Genomic DNA, 18,553 nt, shown 5'->3' on the forward strand with positions numbered 1-18,553 from the left:
AAATAAAATGTCATAGTCTCAACTTTGTGTCTGAAGTATGATATCAGTAACATTAAAGTGCGCGGTTTAATGATCATCTGTTTTCACACAGAGATAAACTCTTACACAAGCAAGTAAGAAAAGATCGCGGCTCTTGCGCAATAACCACTTGCAAGAAACGCTGCGATCCAACTAGATTAGTTTAATAAAATATTCCCTTACCATTAAATGAATACACTTAATGAACAAACCTGTGGGTAGTTCTAATCACCAGTCGGTTTGGAGTAATATTTCAGTTGGGAAGGTTTCAAAAATAAACGCTTGATAAGGCGTGTCTCTTATTCAAGTTGCTTTCTTGATTATGGTTTTGTGCGCAGTCATTTTCACGAATTGGTTATATCGTAATAGGATGAAGTTTAGATGGCATTTATTGACTGCGTCTCCTGGGTACGCTCAGCATTATTAAATGTATCTTTATGCATCTTAAATGCCTGGAAAGTTGATTAAAAGATACTTAAAACAACAGAATACTTAAAAGCAGAGGATTTCCTTGTCAGCGCTAGCAATTTTAATAACAGTTACCGAGTACATTGTCATGGATATAATTAGAAGGCATCACGAGCATCTGTTTAATTTTTTTTAAATATTTTTTATGGCGGTTACGATAAAGTTCCCAATGTTGTCGATGTTATCGGACTTGAAGTTAGTACTTTCTGTTATCCTGTAAAATTTTTATATACATTATACTGCTTTTATATACATTATACTGCTCGAGTTAAAACCGGTTATGTTTTTAATCTTCCCAGATGAGTAACTATCAGTGATGGGCTAATTTTTCGCCCTTTAAGATTACCAAAATATCTTATTGTATCGACCAAACCATTCACTTTTTTAGGTATCGTTGCCTTCAAGAGCACTTGAATATCAGTACGCGATTTAAAAGAGGAATATTGTGAATTAACTCCAATTCTAGATAGGAATTTTTAACTTTAGTTCTGAATCTGAATTTGGTTAAAGTAAAGGGATTAATCGATTCAAAGAAACATATCAATAAAAGAATGACAACCCATTTTTTGTTGTTATTCCATAAACAAAATAACTTAATCAGTTGTAAGCTGGCGTTTATCAACAAAGTGTCTCTTGCGAGGATTTTGTATGAGATAGCTGCGAGATGCTATCACCATAGCAGTTTTGACGGACTCCGTTTCCATATAGTAAAACAGAACTACATGTAATGTAGTTACATCTTTTTTTTTTTTTGGTAACTAAGTAGTTCACTGAATAAAATTAAGTAAATAACATTATGAAGCGCATTTTGAAATATAAAGTTGCTAATGACAGGATCGCTTGAAACTGGTTGCTTGATGACGACATTCTCTCTCGGTGCACGCTATCCATGCAAACAGTTTTCCCCAAGAGCAATAAACCCATAGTTCTACATTTCTTAGACTCGGTTCCTGTAATTTCTTCTTGCTTCTCAAGGTGGAATGGCATCTCTAAGGGTTGAAATTTAAGATCTTTCTTCATAAATTCAGGCAGAATAGTGTTCATATACAATGCAAACGCCGTCTCAAGGCAAGAATACCAGTGGTGTTTCTGGTATTATAGCCGTGTCAGAAACGCCGAAGAGAACAACAATCAGTTACTAACTTAGCCTATTTTTTGTTTTTCAGTCAGTCCGCGGACTTTTGTATGTTGGTGAGATTAACTGAGTGAACCGATGTTATCCTTTGTTATTAGTGATTCTCTTCGAGAGACAGATACTGTGGGCATCAATATGTAATATGCAGCATATTGCTCATGAGGATTTTATATTGCGCTCTTACACGGGAATTTTAATATTGTTTGCATCAGATTTAATTACGTTTACTAGTACCATTCCTTCCACAAAAGAGTAATTTATCACGGTAGCCAGTAGTATATTAGAAATGTCATTGCAGAAATAGTGGTAGTGTTTGAGTGAAATATTTCTTTCAAAACATCTGTCCCCCAAAGTAAAAAGAAAGCTGTACAGTATACACAAAAACTAAATCAAGAATTGCATCGCACAGAATAAGATTCAAATGGGTTGTGCAACAAAGAAATTCAGTTTTTCTCTCTTCACTTTCTAATTTTTTTTGTTTTAAATTTTTTTTATCATGTTTATTAATTTTATCGTTTTATATCGTTCGTCAACTCCAAGTATTTCGTACACTGTATACAATTCTTCAATAACGTTCATATAATTTCCAGTTTTCGAAAACCTGCCTGTGAAAATGTTTTCCATTCTTTTCTTGTTTGGATGGAGAAGTGTACATCATGCAACGATATACTGGCTGTCAAACTCAAGATAGAGAACGCTCAATGAAAGGCATCTGCTGCATACCATTGTTCCCTAAGCCTCTTGTTTTCATTATCTAAATAATACTGGGGAATGCTAGAATAACTGGTACATGCGCTTTGCTTTGAGAGCGAATAAGTTCTAAAGGCACAGCAACCATCCTCAGACCTCATGTAAACACAATGACATCATGAATAATAATTGAGGTCCGTGCTTGTTATTACATCATGCATTATGTTATCACTCCTTCAATATTTGTTTATCTTTCGCTGCATACAAGTTCGTAAGACCAGCATGTCTAGAACATCTGCAATTCCATGTATCAAGCAGGTTTGTTCCTAGAAATCGGTCATGCAGTTTTCACTGCAATAAGTTCTTTGAATATCCATTGTTAAATGAAGTCACTTTTGTCCTACCAGAATTGGCAACCACCTATTAATTCTTCGTATATAATGGAAGTGCAATTCATTATAAATATAACTGAATTGCTAAATGAATAATTTCGTGAATAATTAAATTGAACTGTTATATTTATATATTTGAATTTATATATTCAAATTATATATTTGACGTGATATTATAAATGTTCCGTAATATTTCATGAAAATTAGTTTAGTATTCTTAGATTGCACTATTTATAAGTCATAAATATTTCAATATAATGAATCATTCCTTAAATTTTGAAACGATTGATGACCATTACAGACTTTTAAGTCTTATATTAAAAAATAAATTAAACACACACTATCATCTCACTTGTAAGAAAAAAGCAACTAAAGGCACTGGTATATTAATTGGGCATATTTTCTGGACAGTTTATCTGCTTTTCAGTAACGAAACCTGACTTGCAGGATGCTGCATAAACGAGAGTGTCAGTTTCATTGCATTTCCACGGAGGTATTATATGCTGATAGAAGAAAAAGGTTCCATACTATGAACGCTAATTATTTACAGACTTATTTGAATACTAACGCCAGTTTTTGTTTGTTTATTTCTTTCGCATGTATAGTATAAGAAGAAGTAAATATCTTCTGGAATAGCATATCATGTTTAACCTCAGCATCTAAAAAAAACTGAGCTTCTCCGACAACTGCCAACCGCAACTCATTGATTTGTCCAGCAGTCGAATGTTTCTCTATTTTTAGGAAGGGACGTGACCACCCTCCGATCTCGAGTCTTAGACTTTTCTATATAAGAAAAGCATATATGGGCTTTTCAATCGAACGTGAATTATCTGAGGTGAAAAAGCTTCCTTCTTAGAAATTCAGGCTTTTATCCACACATTGAAAAACCAGCCGAATAATACACGCTTTGACAGCAGCCTTAGGTCTTACAGCCTTTAACTGCTTTAGCTATAATATCAATGGCAACCAGCCAACATCCTAGCATATTTCTGTCCCTTGCCTTTTCTACCGATGCTTTTCTGCGGATCCAAGCTTGCACTAATGGTTTCGAAAATTGTGAATTCCCGAGCTGCTGTTGCTGCTGTAGTTAACATCACTTTGCTTAACATTTGTTGCAATTTCCGCAGCAGATATATCATTCAAAAACAATGAATAAATTTAATCTCTTTGTCTAACTTTTGTTCACTGGTGGTAACTTTGCCCTAGAGGTCGTCTGCGTTTCATTAATGGTGTGCTATTTTAAAAAAAATTCCACAGTGTGTGTGTGTGTGTGTGTGTGTGTGTGTGTGTGTGTGTGTGTGTGTGTGTGTGTGTGTGTGTGTGTGTGTGTGTGTGTGTGTGTGTGTGTGTGTGTGTGCATTCTAAATTATAGTTACCACCTAGTTCGTCTTGGAAGAATATCGAAGATCAGAAGCAAACTTTTGGATAGATAATTCATTAATAACATTTTCATCATTAATAAGGAAAACACTTCTGATGAACAATACGTGTGACATATCGTATTCGATCTAGATCAGCATCACCAAGAGTATTTCAAGTAAACTACTAAACTTCTTTCAGAAACGCTACTTTCTACGCAATTTCAACTTATTAGGAACTTGATTCCCACTTAGGAATTCTGCTGGATAGAATACAGTCCTTTCTCTTCTATTTTTTTTTTCTCAGATACTTCTCTCTCTCTCTCTCTCTCTCTCTCTCTTTCCCTCCTTCCCGCCTTTATCATATAATTCATCCCAATTTAAACTCACTTGGGACATTTCTGCCATTTCTTAGTTGATTCTGTGCATGTACTTAGTATCAAGTTTCTGTTACCTTCTATTCAGGATCAGGTTTCTCTCTTTGTTTCATGTTACTGACTTCTAGACACATCGAGATAATTCCGTTTCGCTAGGAATGCCTTCGTAGACTCAGCTATCAGTTATCGACCTCTCCGTTCGGCCTTGCTGAACTCTTTTTGCTAGTCTGCATTTTTCAGATAGCAAAACTATGCTTCCCCTCTTATAAAATCGACAGTCATATCTTTCTTTCTTTCTTTTCTATCTTTCGGTTGGTTTGAATTTTCCTACTTGTCACTGTGGATGTTTGTTGAGTTTTTAGTTCTAAATCATTATTTATCATATAACGAAGTTATTATTTGCGTGTTTTGAACCATTTTTATTCTATTATTGGAAACGGTCTCGTGTGTGTGTGTGTGTGCCCTTTTTAAACTTTTGAGATCCTTTTTTGTCAGTTTTAATCACTTGTTTATTTTTTCCACTGGGGTGCAACAGTTTCATATTCTTAATGATACATCTACTTGGTTAGATGCAGATTGACTTAGATACTATTCGTAGATCAGAGTATCTAACTTCAGATACTACTCACAAGCATTAGAATGTTTATTAAATAATACATAATTTACTAATGCTAATATCGATCAAACATTTTAACAGAACTATGTAATATCCGAGAATAATGACTGTGTATTGATGAGTTCCTAGCTGTCGTTTTATTTCCATTAGATATAACCAGTATATGTATCCAATATATATATACTGAGTCCGCAAGTAAGGTGCCAGTGGTGTACCGCAGGGATCAGTCCTTGGTCCGTTGTTATTTAATCTTTACCTTAATTACGTTGGGAAATATTTGATTGGAGAGAGAGAGAGCTATTTGTTCATGATGCAAAGAGGCAGGGTTATCAGAAATGCGGCTAATATGCAGTACTTGCAGAATACTCTGAATAAGCGGGAATTGAGGGCATGTGAAAATGGGATAATGTTAGAAGAAACTAACCAGGCTAGGATCTTGAAATTTTAGAAGATAGGAAGTTGAAGTTCAAGAGCCATGTAACAAAGTTTGCAGATACAACTCAGAGGATAAATGAAATGACGAAGCGAACATTTATGGAGAGTGGGGAGAGAACGAGAGGCCTGCCTATGGAGGTTGTGAGTGAAGTAGTATGAATGAATTAAAAAAACAGGTGATGTATCTTGAATTCATTAAGGCCTTCCTCGATGAGTCCCTAACTCCCTGGAGGTCTCTTGTAATAATAATCATGAAAACCAAATTTCCTCGTGCAACCTCATTGCTCACAGATAAATGCTGTTATACGAGTACAGTACACCTACCGTCAATAATAATAATTATTATGTAAAATATTTCTCTTTAAATGCTTACTATTCCTGTTCACATTGCATACAGTAAATTTATAGTTTTAAGTAAAAAAAAGTCTGGTTAATCGAATATATATTCAATTAATTCTCTTCCTGGAGCCCTCTGTTTACCCATCATCAATCATTCCCACTTCTTCGCACTGCGAACACTTCTCCACCTGTTTCATAGCAACCAGCATTAGCAGTTAAGACAAGAACATCTGCTAGACAGGATTCGCTTTCTCACGGTATCCGAACTAGTTACTATCTGTCTCACTGAATCATTCCGCAGCATTTGCTTTAAACTTAGGCGGGTAGGTGAAAGAAAAGTGAACCATTCGTTACAATGTGAAGAACGCGCTGCTAATAAATCCTCGTATACTTAAAATGACTGTCGATACTAGCCCATACCCAAAGTTTTTGTTATAAGTGTAATTATTTATCTATACTACTCTCAGAGTTTCATATAGCGAGTTCTTGATTACATTTAGAAACAATATGAATAATCCAGATTTGTGTCCAGATTTTTAACAGTGGACGAGTCATGCAACCAAACCATCCAGTGACTGGAAACCTCTTTTGAGAAGAGGAGAAACATAAGCTACAATATAGCAAAGTTTGTTTTCTTCCTGCCCATTCCAGGAAGCAATAATCCACAAAATCAATAAAATATTGACTATGTCCAAATAGAGATGATTTTATGTTCTGAAACATAAAATTCTTTATGAAGACTATTTGCATTTCAAATTGAAAATATTCAGTTGGATTAAATCCAACTGAATATTTTCAAAATTTTCTCTGATGTTATAGAGTTTTCGTACTTTGTTGGATTGGATTGTGTTTGAAGTACGTCCACGTGACTAAGATTATTTTATTATGCCTATTAATTGCATGGTTAGTTCTGGTTTGTCAGTTTTTTTGTTTTTTTTTGAATAAACAGGCAAACTGGAATACGTTTTGTAAAAGTTCCAAAGGTTGTAGACTGGATTTAAACCCATCCTTTCAAATCAAAAGAGCTCTTTCCGCGGTATTATTGGAATCAAAGCTGAAGTGAATCGAAATCATGAGGCCAGTATATTAGTTCTTTAACTGTGAGTGTTCTCTGGTTACTTTGAGGGCATAAAATCAGCCACCTCTATATATAAGGCCTTATAAGATCTTCATGTGAGACCTTTTAAATCCAACTTAAGCTCTTATAAATCTAACTTCAGAGCACCGTTGTTATTGACCGAGTTGCACAGGCTTTCACCGAAGAAAGACCATGCACTGCTTGTGTATTTTGTTTGTCTCTTAATTGCCTGCGGTTTGGTTGAGGAAATCTGAAGCTTCCAGAATGAATCCTGCTATGTACTCGTATGTATGTCTGAGAATGGGCAAACATGCATGCCATAGCGGGATTCAAACTAACAGAATATTGATCGAATAGCGGACCATTATTCCGCACGCCGGCTATTATTATAGATCCTTTAAATTGACACTTTAGCTTTATAAAATGTCCGAAGTTTTTCCAAATTTATTTTTGATGCCGTACCGCGTAATAGACCTGAAAATGGTTTGTTCTGTTTTTTTTTTATGTATTTGGAATTCTTAAGTACATTTATTTGCCTGATTTGTTTATTGGCCTAAATTTCTGTCTTTCCTGCAGAGAATAGCATCTTTATGAGGAGAAATATTAACTCATTCTCAATAACTCATCATCATCATCATCATGCGTGTCAAGAATTTAGGCCTAGCATGACCTGTTTCGGCCTTGGAAGTCATCGTTGAATCGTTTAAGAGGACCTCCTGGTTTTCTTTTTTCATAATGGAAAAAGAAATTCTCAATAACTGAAAAACTATTTCCAAGGTTATTTCAACTGCTATTAAGTTATTGGATCGAGGAGAATGTAGTACGCTTTCCTTACCACAAACGAAGATCTTTGTTTTCCTTTCTTTTGTGTTTGGTTTGGAGTGTTATTCAACCCAGAAAGAGACCTTAAAAAATGCAGGTGACAAACACACTAGCGTCTCAAATATTTTAATTTTCTTTCTGTTGCTGGTCATTCTCTTGTTTTCAGATTAATATGCACCTGTATGATGGGCGGAGGGTTATGATTTCTACGAAATCTTAGACCTGGATAATATAAATTTCTTAGTTGACACATGTTGAGTTGGCTAAGTAAACTTTGTTGCAAAATTATACGGATATTGAGTGTTTCAAAAAAAAAAAAAAACTTATTTTCACACACGCCATTCACTGTTTCACCTCTGTTCGCGATTACATTTACTAGAAAGTCAAACCATGGGATTGCAGTAAATGTTGGTAAACGATAATGAATATTTTGACCCATTATGTGACTACCAAAATGGTAGTCACATAAGTGACTTGTAGCAATGCTAGAAATGTTTACCTGGTCTTTGTCTGACATTCTAACTCTTCTCAGAAGTGTTATTCACAATCGACTGTGCTAGCTTATCTAAATTTTGCACCCCCCCATTTCCTTATATGACACAACTCTTGCATACCATCTTGATGCTCATCTGAATGTTTCAGAGAACGGATATAGCGTAGGAAACAGAAGCATCCTTACACCACCACTTTAATGACGCTGTTATTATCTGCTATCACATTCAAACACATCCATCTGGCTTGAAGGTCGTGCATCGTAATTCGTATTTCAAATGTCTATTCTCCAATCAAGGCGAGCTTTGTACCACAAAAGCCAAACTCGAAACAACGTGTGTTATAAATTAATACGCAATATTATTGCGCATATCTTTACAGCTGTGGACATTCTGAATTCCTGGCTGAGAGTCCACAAATAAACAGCTGGAGAAAAGCACAAACTTACTTGTGTACTTTTTTATAGTCTGTTTATGTCGTTTCCTGTTTCCTGGTTTTCTTGATATCCAGCATATAATGACGTCAACCACAGTTGATCTCAAATGCGATAATTGTGTTGTAGTCATAATGATATGGCGTCTTATTATAATACCTTGCTGACTCAATTAAACTTGAACCGTTTTCATTTCCAGTTTTGTGCTCATCTGCAGTCATTTAGTACACGTCCCTTTACCTTGATTTATTTAACCCACGTAGTGTGTCACTGGTACGCAACATTCTCGAAAAATGGAAGTGTCCGTATAACTTTTGCAACATACTATACACGCTACTAAATTATCACCAGATCTTAACTTAAAGGGAGAGAATTTATTTTAAATTGGTTACATCATTGTCTTACGATGTAGTGAGTCCTTTACTTCAGTTTATCAGAAATTCATATAACATGGCAGATATCTGTAACACTTAAAACGAGAGCTGCAACCTTAAATTCTGTGTATGTTTTTGCTTTTTTTGTTGTTATTGCTGTAGAGTCAGATGACTATATTTTTATCCTCGATTGTGCTGAAGATACAATTTAATTTTATGATTTTTTTTCTCATAAGTTAATTCCCTTTCTTGTAGATGATCAGTAGGTGTTCTTAGTTTAGAAGATAATTTCTCAATTTTATAACTAACCAAAAAATGGTATAACATTTTAAAAATATATCGTAATAGTCGTTTTAATTGATATTAAGAAGGCTAAATACGATGAAATACTTGTTTATAAAAGCAAAGTCGTTTTAGTTAACTGCCTGTTTTATTGTAAGATGATTATAAAATGTTTATAACATTTTCGTTATTGAAATATTAAATAAGAAATTTAAAAAAATTATTTAAATCAGTCTTTTTTTACACGTTTAAAATATTCGTTGTTTACACATTGAAAGTACCAGCAAAGTAGTGCTAAGATTTTAGCGCCTGAAAAAAAAATAATAACAATTCGACGCCTTTTTAAATTTGGCATTTGATTAAAACTACTCACTTAGAATTATTTCACCAAAAATCAACCGTTTTATTAATTTCAAACAGAATTAAAAACCAGTACCACACTTACTTTATTACTTCTTAAGGGAAAATGAAAAATACTTTTTTTTTTTTTTGCTTTCAACTTCGTCTGTAATTTTTTGTTCTTTTGATAATCCCATTTTCGATAAGACTGTGCACCGTATCATTAAGGATACTTTTGACGTCTCGAGGGACTATTCCAAGCACTTTCTTCATTCTACGGTTGTCGAAAATATATTCTTTTCCCACGTAATCCAAGATTAGTCTGACAGACTTGTCGAAAAAGCTGCTCAGCCAGAGAGCGAAGAAAGGAGCATTCCATATAGGAATGTTGTATCCTAGACAACTAAATTCGTTGTTTACAATATTAGCTACATCTTGCAGCCATAGATGACTGGAGCAGATTAGATGACGATGACCTGCAGCTTCCACTGTTGTCATTGCTTGTAGATGGGCCATGGCAACATCTCGAACATCGCAAAGGCAAAGGTGAAGTTTGGGAAGAAGAGGCATGGATCCATCAAATAATCGCTTGATTAATTCTACGCTTGTACTAACTGTTCCGTGCAAGACTGGACCGAGAACATAACCCGGATTAACCACAGCGAGTTCAAATCTCTTTTCCAGTGGTAATTTTTTGGCAAATTCCCAAGCTGCTCTTTCGGCAAACGTCTTACTCTTGGCATAGGCGTCTAAATCAGGCGAGTTGAGGTCACTCCAGTCGTCTTCATCGTACACTCTTCTCTCTTCTATATCTCCGCCGTGCACAGCGGCGATGGAACTTGTAAGCACCACGCGTTTGACTGTCCCTGATTGCGAACAAGCTTTTAAAACCCTTACGGTTCCTTCCACTGCTGGTTTTAGCAGCTCTTCCTCGAGAGTGGGTGGAGAGTTTGGGACAGGAGACGCAACATGCATAACGTATTTGCAGCCTCGCACAGCCGAGATCCATCCTTCATCTTTTGTAAGATCCACTTCAACCAACTCCAATGCATGTCGAGCATTAGGACACAAATTCTTAAGGACGCGAATCTTATCCTTGTTTTTGAGGTCTCTTACAGTTCCGCGCACTCTGTAACCTTCTTTCTGCAGTAACTGAATGAGATGGGAAGCTATGAAACCAGACGCACCCGTCACTAACACTCTACCGTCGTTCATAATGTTTTCTGCTTTTGCTAATGGAGTCTGTGTGCTATAATCTGGCGATGGCGGAAAGTGTATCCCCAGAAATACAGCTGATATATGTCAGGTCAAAAACCTAAGCAGTTCGTTTCCCACTACGTCAGAGGACATTACCCTTAACTAAGATCTAACGCATCCATTGTGTTACCGCAAGGACGCCTGCGATGGATGACACACTTTTCTTACGTAATAGCAATTATATTACGACAGGAAAACCTATTTATGATTAATGTCTTTGCACTACCTTGAACTTTCCTCTAGAAATTAAAGCGAAAGACGTTGTAATATGTTTTGATGGATTTCGCATATAAAAAAGAGTCCGAGTCTTGCATAAGAATGCTATTATATTATTGTTGTGCCACAAAATTTGAATAACTTTTTAGTTATGTTATTTGTTCTGATAATTCTGCGATATTGTACTGAAAAGTGTAGGAGTTAACAGCAACAAATATGTCAAGTTATCTTGTTTTTGCAATTAGAGATTTTTACTATAAGCAATAAACATCATCATTATGTAATTCTTACATATTTATTTGACGGGGCGTTGTCATTTTAGGATAAGACGATTCTTTGTATGCAATATTTACATTTATTATTATTAGTATTTTCTTTTAGTAGTATTTCTTAATACCTTCTCCCGTTATGATTACCATGTTTATCCACAGATCAATTTGCCTTTTATGACATTGGCTCCGTGGGGACGGAATTCTTACGAGTTCCTCACGTCACGAACGGGAATCGAACCCAGGTCTTTCCGACCAAAGGGTTTTATCTATTCCGACTGAGCTACGGAGGCTCTATATAATAACCAGGACAATAGTCAATAGGAAGAGAAATCGTGCCCATGATGACGTTTTTTTTTTTTTTTAAAGAGATACCTCTCAGAAACAATGCATTTCTTCATCCATTATTTGGAAATCATTTTAGTAATATCGGCTGAGGTTTGGATTTCTTTTAGTTTTTAGAATTTATAATACGTACATCATAAATGAATAAATTCTTGCGTGATTTCTTATAATTCTTACATGAGATCTGAATTACATAGCATAATACGATGATATCATTTTAGCGGATCATTAGTTTATTATTTGTTTTCATTATGATAATAACTGTGTTGCTTTGGACGCTACTAATAACAATCGACTCATTTATGGAATTTCCCTGTTTCGTAAGCAAACAGAATTGATTGGTATCGTCAGAAGCTATTTTGATGTGGTTTGTAGTTATTTCTGGCTGTCGGCTAATAACACGTGTTATTTCCGGATGCATGTAATGAATTCTACCATTCCCGAGAAATCTCCATTCTTTGGGTCAAGATAAAAGCGTTCAGCCCCCATTGCTAAGAGAGGGAAGTGTGCTCTTGAAAAATGATCTGTCAGCCTCACAACGGTGCTTTTCCGCCGTATTATACTTACAAGTGAAAGGACGCACAGAATGGACTGATATCACAATAGAGCGACGAAATTACAGAAGAAAATCTAGGCTGGAAAGCATCTCCCGAGAAATTTTTGTTTGGTTCTTTAGGAAGGTAATAGCAGTGTAAGATGAGAAAGCAAAGTACGGCGAAAGTACCGTGGCAAATATTGATGGCAAGAGTGAGATTTCAACCTTCTTTCTTTGTATATGCGTACTTTTATTCGCTGAGATAGCTTGACGATATCCTCTTAGCTACAGGGAACAAAGAAGTAAATTTCAGCCAGCCTTTCCTCTGTTTTCTTTAAAAGGAAAAAAAACGAAGCCTGATCCCTCCACAGAGTACCCAATCAACCGAATAAACTTCGCAAACACACTAGCATGGGAGATTTTCCACTCGCTGTTCTGTCAGAATGTATAAAGACCGTTGGGTTGTAAGTCTCACGAGATCTTTATTAATACTTTTAAGCAGCGCTTTCAGTTCTTATAGCAAAACGGAGGAAAAGTCATACAGAGGAAGCTCCCTTGGATTCAAGTAAACGTGCATATTTTTTTTTTTCATATTGTACACATGCGTAGGTCGAAGAATCAATTCTTATTTTGAAGAATATATCCACACACTAGTATTTATTGCCTGAGAAAGACAGTTTGGTATCTGATAAGTTTTTATTTCTTAAAGATGCACTTTATATAATTTTCACTTTATTTATTAGATGAGTTTCTCAAATTGTGTATTTGTTAGATTTGCATACCTTTCCGTTCATATGAATACACACGCACACACAACTCTTAAATGGTACACTTGACCGAATCAGGGAGTCAATGCTTGAAGAGGTATCTAGGTCAACCGGTGAATAATCTTATTATTGTTTTTGTGGTCTTCCAAGTGTGTCCTAATGTTATAGTAAAACAGTCAAAGTCGCAATCCGATGAGGAAATGGCTGAATTATTTTGTATTGCTTATGAAAGAATTCAAATATTCTACGTCTCTCCTAATTTCGAATTCATCCATAACAATTAAGAAAAAGGAAACACTTTTTCTTCAGTCAGTGGCAGTATTAAAAAAAAAAAAACTTCAGTAATAGTTATTACCAATTTCTAAAATAGCATATCTCCCCTCTGTCATTACATATGAAATGGAGACCGACCAGACTCCTTACCTTCTTTATCTAAAAATCTCAATAATCAAACAGCGAAGCTTATATATCTGAGCACTCTCAAGAGATTTATTCACGATTACAATATAAAGTAATAATCCCAGTGACGTTAAAGTTGTTTAGTTGATGTTACAATATTTTACTTTCCAAACTTTTTGAAGTCTGTTGTATTTCTTGGTCGTGTTAGTTAACTGGTAGTACATTTTACAATTCTGGAAATCAACTTAATGTTAAAACTAAAACTATAAAAATTATAACAGTTTTTCAAAAAAAAAAATGTTTTGCCATGAACATCAACTATGGTACTACGTGGATTTCTTAAATGTTGTAATCCGAAACTGCTGTTGGATTGGTTTTACGATTGACATGCTCAGATGCACTATTAAATACTTCTGACACTAATCTAAGCAATAAATATTAATGAACGGAAATTAGTAACTCCATTCTATCAAATTTGATTGTCTTTGTCGCTCTCCTAATTCTGTCAATAATTTTGAAAATGTTATCTAATACAAATATATTCGTAAGTAATCCGTTTTATGTTATTTATTATGATGTCTTAGGTCCCTATACGTCAAGTTATTTCAATGCTTCCAATTACCAGTTTTGTTGGATAAGTTGAGCGGAGACTGATGGAGATGCCAAGACATTTGCTACCAGTTACGATTTTAAAAATGTTCGTGTCTAATAGAATGCTTAATCCCCCTCCAAGATCTTTCCAAACAGTCTTGTCTACCTCACCAAATCTTCTACATGAGTTGTAGATGTTGATTAGCATTTTTGTTTTCAATATCCAGTGCAGCATCGCTCACGCAACCACTTGAAACTTCGTCTAATATGTTAGACGTTATAAGAATATCAAGTGAGTATCATCGTAATGTCTGTCTTAAGTTCCTCAAATTGCATTACTGTTTTCAACCTTTTATTCCAAGGATCTGCATTAATCACATCACTGAAATAATTCTTATAGATATAAAAATATTTATCCTCCATTTTACTCTGACTTTCCTAATTTAAGTCTTGGCTTTACAACAAGTGAACCAAAACAGTATTACAAGCGTATCGTTATTATCAAACCCCCAGCTGTATTTTCTGCTGTTTTTATAGAAATCGCCCATCGATTCCAAATTAGTGTGATATCAGAATTCCAAGTTACAAAACATAAATGAAATAAACTTGATACAAAAATAATTTTCCAAAGGGCAAAAACTGTGGAATTACTTTGCGCTCAGATGGCCCATGCTATATTGTTATATACTAAAATTAGTTGCAACTTCTACCACCCGTGCTTCTTTTTCAGCCACAATGATATCTCATTCTACTTTAGAGATATTAGTTCGAATACATTCTGTTTCTAATGGAGACACTAAACTTTATTATTCATTTATGCCTTTCTGTGATCATAAAAATACATTAAATTCAGTTGAAACTAAATTTCGTACTGTATGAAATCTTTCAAACTAATAAATGGTCGCTAGTATGGATGTAGCCATTATTGATTCATAAAGATGTTTATGGATCGTGGTTGTTCATGAAATATTTAAAATATTTGATCAGATTGTCATTTTTTTTCAATAGACCCTATTTTATTGTCGTTCGTTTTCATTTAACTGTCATTTTTATCTCTGCATATTGCTCATCTACAACCTAAAGATATACAAACATCCATTGAACAATGGAATTCGAACCCATCACTTGCAGATTGGTGCATTGACAGTGTTCAGCCATGTAGCGAGGCCGTCTATTTCAATTGCTTTTAGGTCAGTTGCTTTTTCAGAAGCATAGGATGCCATATCAGTGATTCAGCTTAATTTATCAACAATCAGATAGTTTGATGGTACTATTTTTCTTTATACAGACCTCAAGCACACTTCACCAAACTTATAAGCAATCACGAAAATAAATTACGTCTCAGACAAAGAATAATATCCTGATTGCGCCATGCAAAATCGACCCATAGAATCAGAAGCAGACTGAAGAGAGAATGAACATTTTTCAGAAATATCAAGGCGGTGATTTAGGAGAACACAAATGAAAAATGTAAATCTTTTTTTACGATGGCATTCATAAATATTTATCTGTTTTACAACATGGAAAGTTGAATATCCGAGCAATCATAAACTGCATCGCTTTCATCGAAAACAGTGCAGCTGTCATAATGATAGAATCCGCAATCAAAGAAATGCTATTAGATGGATTGTTTCTTTATTTTTATTACACTCATCTCTGTTATTTTCTGTTTCTATAACTTAAACTTGATGGTTAGATATCGTTGATGTCTTTGTTCCGACATCACCATATACCATATTCAATGCCTGTAACTATGAAACCGTCCTGAGATTAAGTAATAAAAAGTTATGAAACGGAAGAGCTCAAATTATTCGATGCATTATACAACATCTTTGCAATATAGTTGTTTACAGTTACAAGTGCTGGAGAACACGAATAAATATAAATAAATAATGCAAAGAGCGCATTCATTTTCTTCCACCTCTGCTTTCATCCCGTTTCTATGGTTCCCATTTGTTCTTATCGAGAATTTCGTTTCCGAAATAACAGAATTCGTTAAAACTGAATACAAATGCCCTTTTAAACACTCTCTGATGCTGCTCAACGTTTATTTACTTTTTTATGCAGTGGAAAAACTGTTATTCACAAAGGTTTGTAGAAAAGACCATTTTTATAAAAGAATATCGAAAATGGAAGAGTCTCTCTCTCTCTCTCTCTCTCTATTTTATTTAGATAATAAAACCCTCCGTATGCTGTTTTAAAGAATGTTAAAATATTGAAAACAATGTATTCTGTTTAAGCTACTGAAATAAGAGTTTAATTCCTTGACTGAATTCTCACTCTACCTAAGCTACGTCTTACGCAATCGTCCGAAAATTCTATTGCCATTGCATCACAGAGATCGATCATCAACATTTTATTGCCATCACAAGAGGAATCCGCTACCTTCACAGCTATTTACTATAACTGTCAAGGATTTTTATCCTTGATAATGATTGATTAGTTTTCCTCCCTTATCAACGTCAATATTATAGCCTTATTTTCGTTCATTTCATTGCATTTTGTTAAATGGCTGTTAGTCCGACACAACAGTATGACATGTCCATTGTACGTGATTAAAAATGAACAAAAGATGTATGTTAAACACTGGAAAACTAGCATGTTCTTTTCCAGACAATTCTTAAGTTCTTTTCTTTATCTCCTGACAACTTTTCTGTAATCGAATAGCGTTTATAGCGGTTCAGTGGAGGAGAAAATTGTTTTACATTAATAGCTTCTTTTCTCTGATACAATTTCTTTTCGTTGATTGCTACAACACGTCTCCTCGGAGTATGCTGCCCGAACTCTTTCCCCTGGTAACCCCAGATTCTCTGTTCACCAGTTCGTGTAACCGGAAGTTATTTTCTGGAACCAATTGCTCGTAACTGCGTGAGTTTCTCCCGCATCGACGACCAGATTATGCTAATTTCTTCTTCTTTGTATGAAGAGATTAAACACGAGTTAACTGTATGTGTAGATACTGCTATTTGGTCATTGCGAAATAGGTATTTATTTTAGTATCGCAACCTTAAGCTGCAATATACAGCCTCTGCCTGTCAATTGTCAATCTCACCTTCTTATGATGGGCCTGTTTCCACAAAAGAGGCTCTGGCGTTATCGACGATCATTACCCAAAGTAATATCTTTCTAGTTGTAGGAAATATCACCTAGATAGCTGTCATCATCATAAGCAAATAAAAATATAATTTCATAAAAATCCATATATTTTAGGCCAGTGATATATTGAAATTTCTAGTCCAAGTTGTGATTTTTCTTATCATTTAGAGACCCGATAAGTTGACTTATTTTGGGTGATCCAGTGAAACCTTCCTGTTTTACCCTACAGGCTGTGGTTGAAAGTAAACCACGTGTTACAAAAGAACCATTTTCTAATAATAAAATCCTACGTACACAAAATTTGAATATCTGAGTGCATTTTACTTAACATTTCTTGCTAAATAAATATATTTAGTTATGGATTATTTAGATTAGATAAGAGTTTATTAGATTTAATTATATAGGTTATATAGAATACATTAGATTATATTTTGGATTGTATTTATTTATTTCCTCCAGTAAATATACTGGAACTTATTTTGCTAATGTAGAAAGTTTCTCGCCAGAACGAATATAATTCTTTCAGTAGCTGAAAAGAAAGAATATCGTAAAAATAAACGCTCGCTCTTTCCAATAAATAGAGTTGAAAATAATGGTTCGAATCACAATGACAGAATCTAATAGAAGTAGGATTCGTAAGTGTTTTTTCATGGTTTGTGATCACCAATAAAAAATAAAAAAGAAGACACAAACCATTTTTCACCATTGATTATTATTTGGTAAACTTCTTTTTTGACAAATGTTTTCCTAGATGCAAAACCTGAAGTCACAAGAACACACGATGGAACTTTTTGTTTAAAAAAAAAAATTAAAACTGTCATCTTTTTGATATATGTAGCGTAATTTTAAATTTCTGTGTCATAAAAAAGAAATATTTCCTACCACAAGAACGGTAGATTTTTTTAAATATTTGTTTCATAATGGATTATGAAAGATAACTGCTTCGTGTGTGTGTGTGTGTGTGTGTGTGTGTGTGTGTGTGTGTGTGTGTGTGTGTGTGTGTGTGTGTGTGTGTGTGCGCGCGCGCGCGCGCGTGTGAGAGAGAGAGAGAGAGAGAGAGATTAATTGCACTGTTTCATTTGTTGTTTATGTCATTTTTAATCGCGCATTATTAATAGTTCATCCCTTGTTTCCTGACGTGTTTATACCAACACTGCTCTCTCTGGGACTTATAATACATTTCGCTAAGCTCGGAACTAAATTGATGTCAGTAAAGATGTTAGCATACCGGCGCAGTAACTTCCATCATTTCAGGTTTATGCAGATCAGATGATACTTACAGATTCTATTCTAGAGCAACTTTTTCTAAACTTTTATTTAGCCCACTCCAGAGTTAGTCGATCATTGGCACGGGCGAGTAGGGATTTTTCCAAATTCCTTAATTTGGGAAGATGATTTCCAAATTAAGAAATATATCCTAAACCGATCAA

General features: G+C 34.8%; 1 protein-coding gene across 1 annotated transcript; it reads right to left on the reverse strand.

The window, feature by feature from the left end:
* Positions 1 to 395: 395 nt before the first annotated feature.
* LOC150103003 (uncharacterized) lies at positions 396 to 10,863 on the reverse strand. Its single transcript, XM_090398043.1, has 2 exons — positions 10,069 to 10,863; positions 396 to 470 (listed from the first exon to the last, which is right to left on the reverse strand). Exons 1-2 carry the CDS (start codon positions 10,861 to 10,863, stop codon positions 396 to 398), a joined length of 870 nt encoding a protein of 289 aa, XP_090254169.1.
* Between the last annotated feature and the right edge of the window lie 7,690 nt (positions 10,864 to 18,553).

Source organism: Typopeltis vanoorti, chromosome 9 (genome assembly GCF_054136105.1).
Source record: "Typopeltis vanoorti isolate ZY-2024b chromosome 9, IOZ_Tvanoo_1.0, whole genome shotgun sequence".
Lineage (NCBI taxonomy): Eukaryota > Metazoa > Arthropoda > Arachnida > Uropygi > Thelyphonidae > Typopeltis > Typopeltis vanoorti.